Below are 2462 nucleotides of genomic sequence, written 5' to 3'. Positions count from 1 at the left end.
GGAACTATTTTAATTTATCACTGAAAGAGGGCTCTGCAGAGAGGAAAGAGAAGGGGTGGAAAGAATGTGAGAGAGAGGGAGAGAGGAAAGAAGAAGGGAGGGAGGAGGGAGCAGGGAAGTAACTGTCAGTACCTGCTGATGTTGAAGAGACAGCAGACAGACTTAACAAGACTCTGTCTAAACTCACGTACAGTCACCTTTCCACAAGTGCAGCTTGGTAGCTCAGTCGATAAAGGAGACCCAGGTTTGATCCTTGGGTTGGGAAGACCCTCTGGAGAAGGAAATGGCAACCCACTCCAGTATTCTTGCCTGGGAAATCCCATGGACAGGTCGAAAGGGCCCAACACGACTTAGCAACTCAACTACTAAACTGTACCTCAAAACGAACAGCAGAGAATAGTCGTGAAAAAGCTCAAGGCAGTTACTAAACTATACCTCAAAACGGACAGCAGAGAATAGTCACGAAAAAGCTCAAGGCAGTTACTAAACTGTACCTCAAAACGAACAGCAGAGAATAGTCGTGAAAAAGCTCAAGGCAGTCTCCTTTACTTTTTGTAAAGACTTTGAACTTCTTTGCAGTGATTTCCCTGGCATCCTGAGGGTCTCTTTTCAAGATTGTAGCCTAGATCCACTACTGCCCAGGGAATCTGCAGATTCAATCCAAGCCGCCCTCCCCCAACTCCCACCAAAGGCTAGCAACAGAGGGAAGAGAGAAGGCAGATCTCAGTCTTAAAGTGGCAGGTACCCAGCACTAGCAAATTGGAACAATTAAATTTAGGGAAGTTAAAAATCTCTGTCCGAGGGGGATGTAACATGACTCCTAATGTCCATTCGGCTTTTCCTTACAAAATCACTTTGGTTGGTTTCTGCCTTTCAGCATTCCCTAACGGCCAGCTCATGAGGGCAGGGCCCTGTGTTCTAAAGGACACTATAGAGCGTGTTTGAGTAGGAGAGTCAGTGACAACACAGCCCGAATTTTAGAGGCCCCAGGAACCCCAAAGAGGTCAAACTTTTAGGTGAGACCTGAAGGAGCTGGTTGTAGGGAACAAAATAATAACCAAGAACCCTTTTCCCTGCTAACTGTTCTCAAGAAGACGGGCCTTGTAGAGCAATGCAGGAAGCCTAGAGGGAGGAGAGAGCCAGTTTCCACCTGAACGGGTCTAACCTGCAGAGAACAGATCCTCGTTTGCCTTTGGGCTGGACAGCTCTCAGGAGAGGCTAAAGCGGCTGGCGCCAGTATCACGCTGGTAGAGCCTCTAGCTTAGATTGTCAGTGTAAGGAGCCAAAGCTGTGACTTCAACCCCATTCAGCACGTCCTGATGCCACTGGCCACGGCGGGGGTGCTAAGCATCGGAAAAGAGAATGTTCAACATAACCCATCTCTCTACAAGGGGCAAAACGGACTACAACAAAACAGCCACCACCTAAATGCTACCAGCGGTTTACTCTTCATTTACTAACTCATACATTCTGTGTGTTCTCTGATGTCCTGGTTCCAACATCAGTATTTTCATCATCACTTATTTACCCCAGAATAACATAATCTCAGGATTTAAGACCTTTATTGTTGTTTTTGGAAACCAACACTTGAATTTAGCCAGACTCTGGTTACAGACTGCATGGAAATTCTGTCCATGAGCAGCGCGTTTCTCATTGGTCTTCCATTTATCTTGGCCTTGCACCTCAGCAGTGAATGACTGAGGTCATCCATTTCAGAACTTTCCTTGCATTTTCCCTGTTGCTGTGCTTCTGGTCGCTGAAAGGCCATTGTCTGTTTGTTATTTTAGTCAGTGAAAGGGGATGGAGGGATCACCCACTCTGAAGAAATAAATGAGAAAGACTCCAGCTACCAAGTAAGTGATCTGTAAACTCAGTTCGGTGGTGGGTTTAGCTGCTATGTTCTTGGTTCTTTCGAGCCTCATGTCCAGTCAGTTCTCAACCGCAGCCAACACATCTGACATCTCTAGGTCGGGCACCTACTGTATACCAGGCACCGTCTTGGACTTGGAAGACGCAATAAATGTTCATTACTGTGTTTATCAGCATGAGCTACCGTACGGTACCATAGAGAGGAGAGAAAATGAGTGTTTTGATTTTTCTTCTTATAAAGACACTATTCCTACTAGTTGAGGGCCCCATCTTTATGACATTAATCAGCCTTAAGTCTTTACTCCAAATACTCTCAAGGACAAGCTGGCTTTCCTCAGCTATTTCTTATTGTAAAGTCTCACACACACTGTTCCCTCTCTGCACATGGATAATTCCTCCTCGTCCTTCACATCTTGGCTTAAACGTCACCTCCTCAAAAACCTGTTCCCTTCCCACCCATCGTCTCTGCACCCCGTTCTTTTACTCCATGGCACTCGTCACACGTTGCAGGAAGTTGTCTGTCCGCTAGTCGTCTGTCTCCCTTCCCCTTCCCACCCCTGTCTGGGGCACTTGTGGAGCAAGGAAGGGACCAG

At 46.7% G+C, this 2462-nt stretch overlaps 1 protein-coding gene across 1 annotated transcript in view; it reads left to right on the top strand.

The window, feature by feature from the left end:
* The window catches only part of BCAS1 (breast carcinoma amplified sequence 1), a 101686-nt gene that overhangs the window by 90645 nt on the left and 8579 nt on the right, over window positions 1-2462 (top strand). The window contains exon 11 of the mRNA XM_010840298.1: window positions 1788-1853. Coding sequence (XP_010838600.1) covers window positions 1788-1853 — 66 coding nt within the window. The remainder of the gene's footprint in view (window positions 1-1787; window positions 1854-2462) is intronic.

The sequence above is a fragment of the Bison bison genome, unplaced genomic scaffold, assembly GCF_000754665.1.
Source record: "Bison bison bison isolate TAMUID 2011002044 unplaced genomic scaffold, Bison_UMD1.0 scf7180017864143, whole genome shotgun sequence".
Taxonomy (NCBI): Eukaryota; Metazoa; Chordata; class Mammalia; order Artiodactyla; family Bovidae; genus Bison; species Bison bison.
This window is presented reverse-complemented; position numbering and strand designations above follow the sequence as displayed.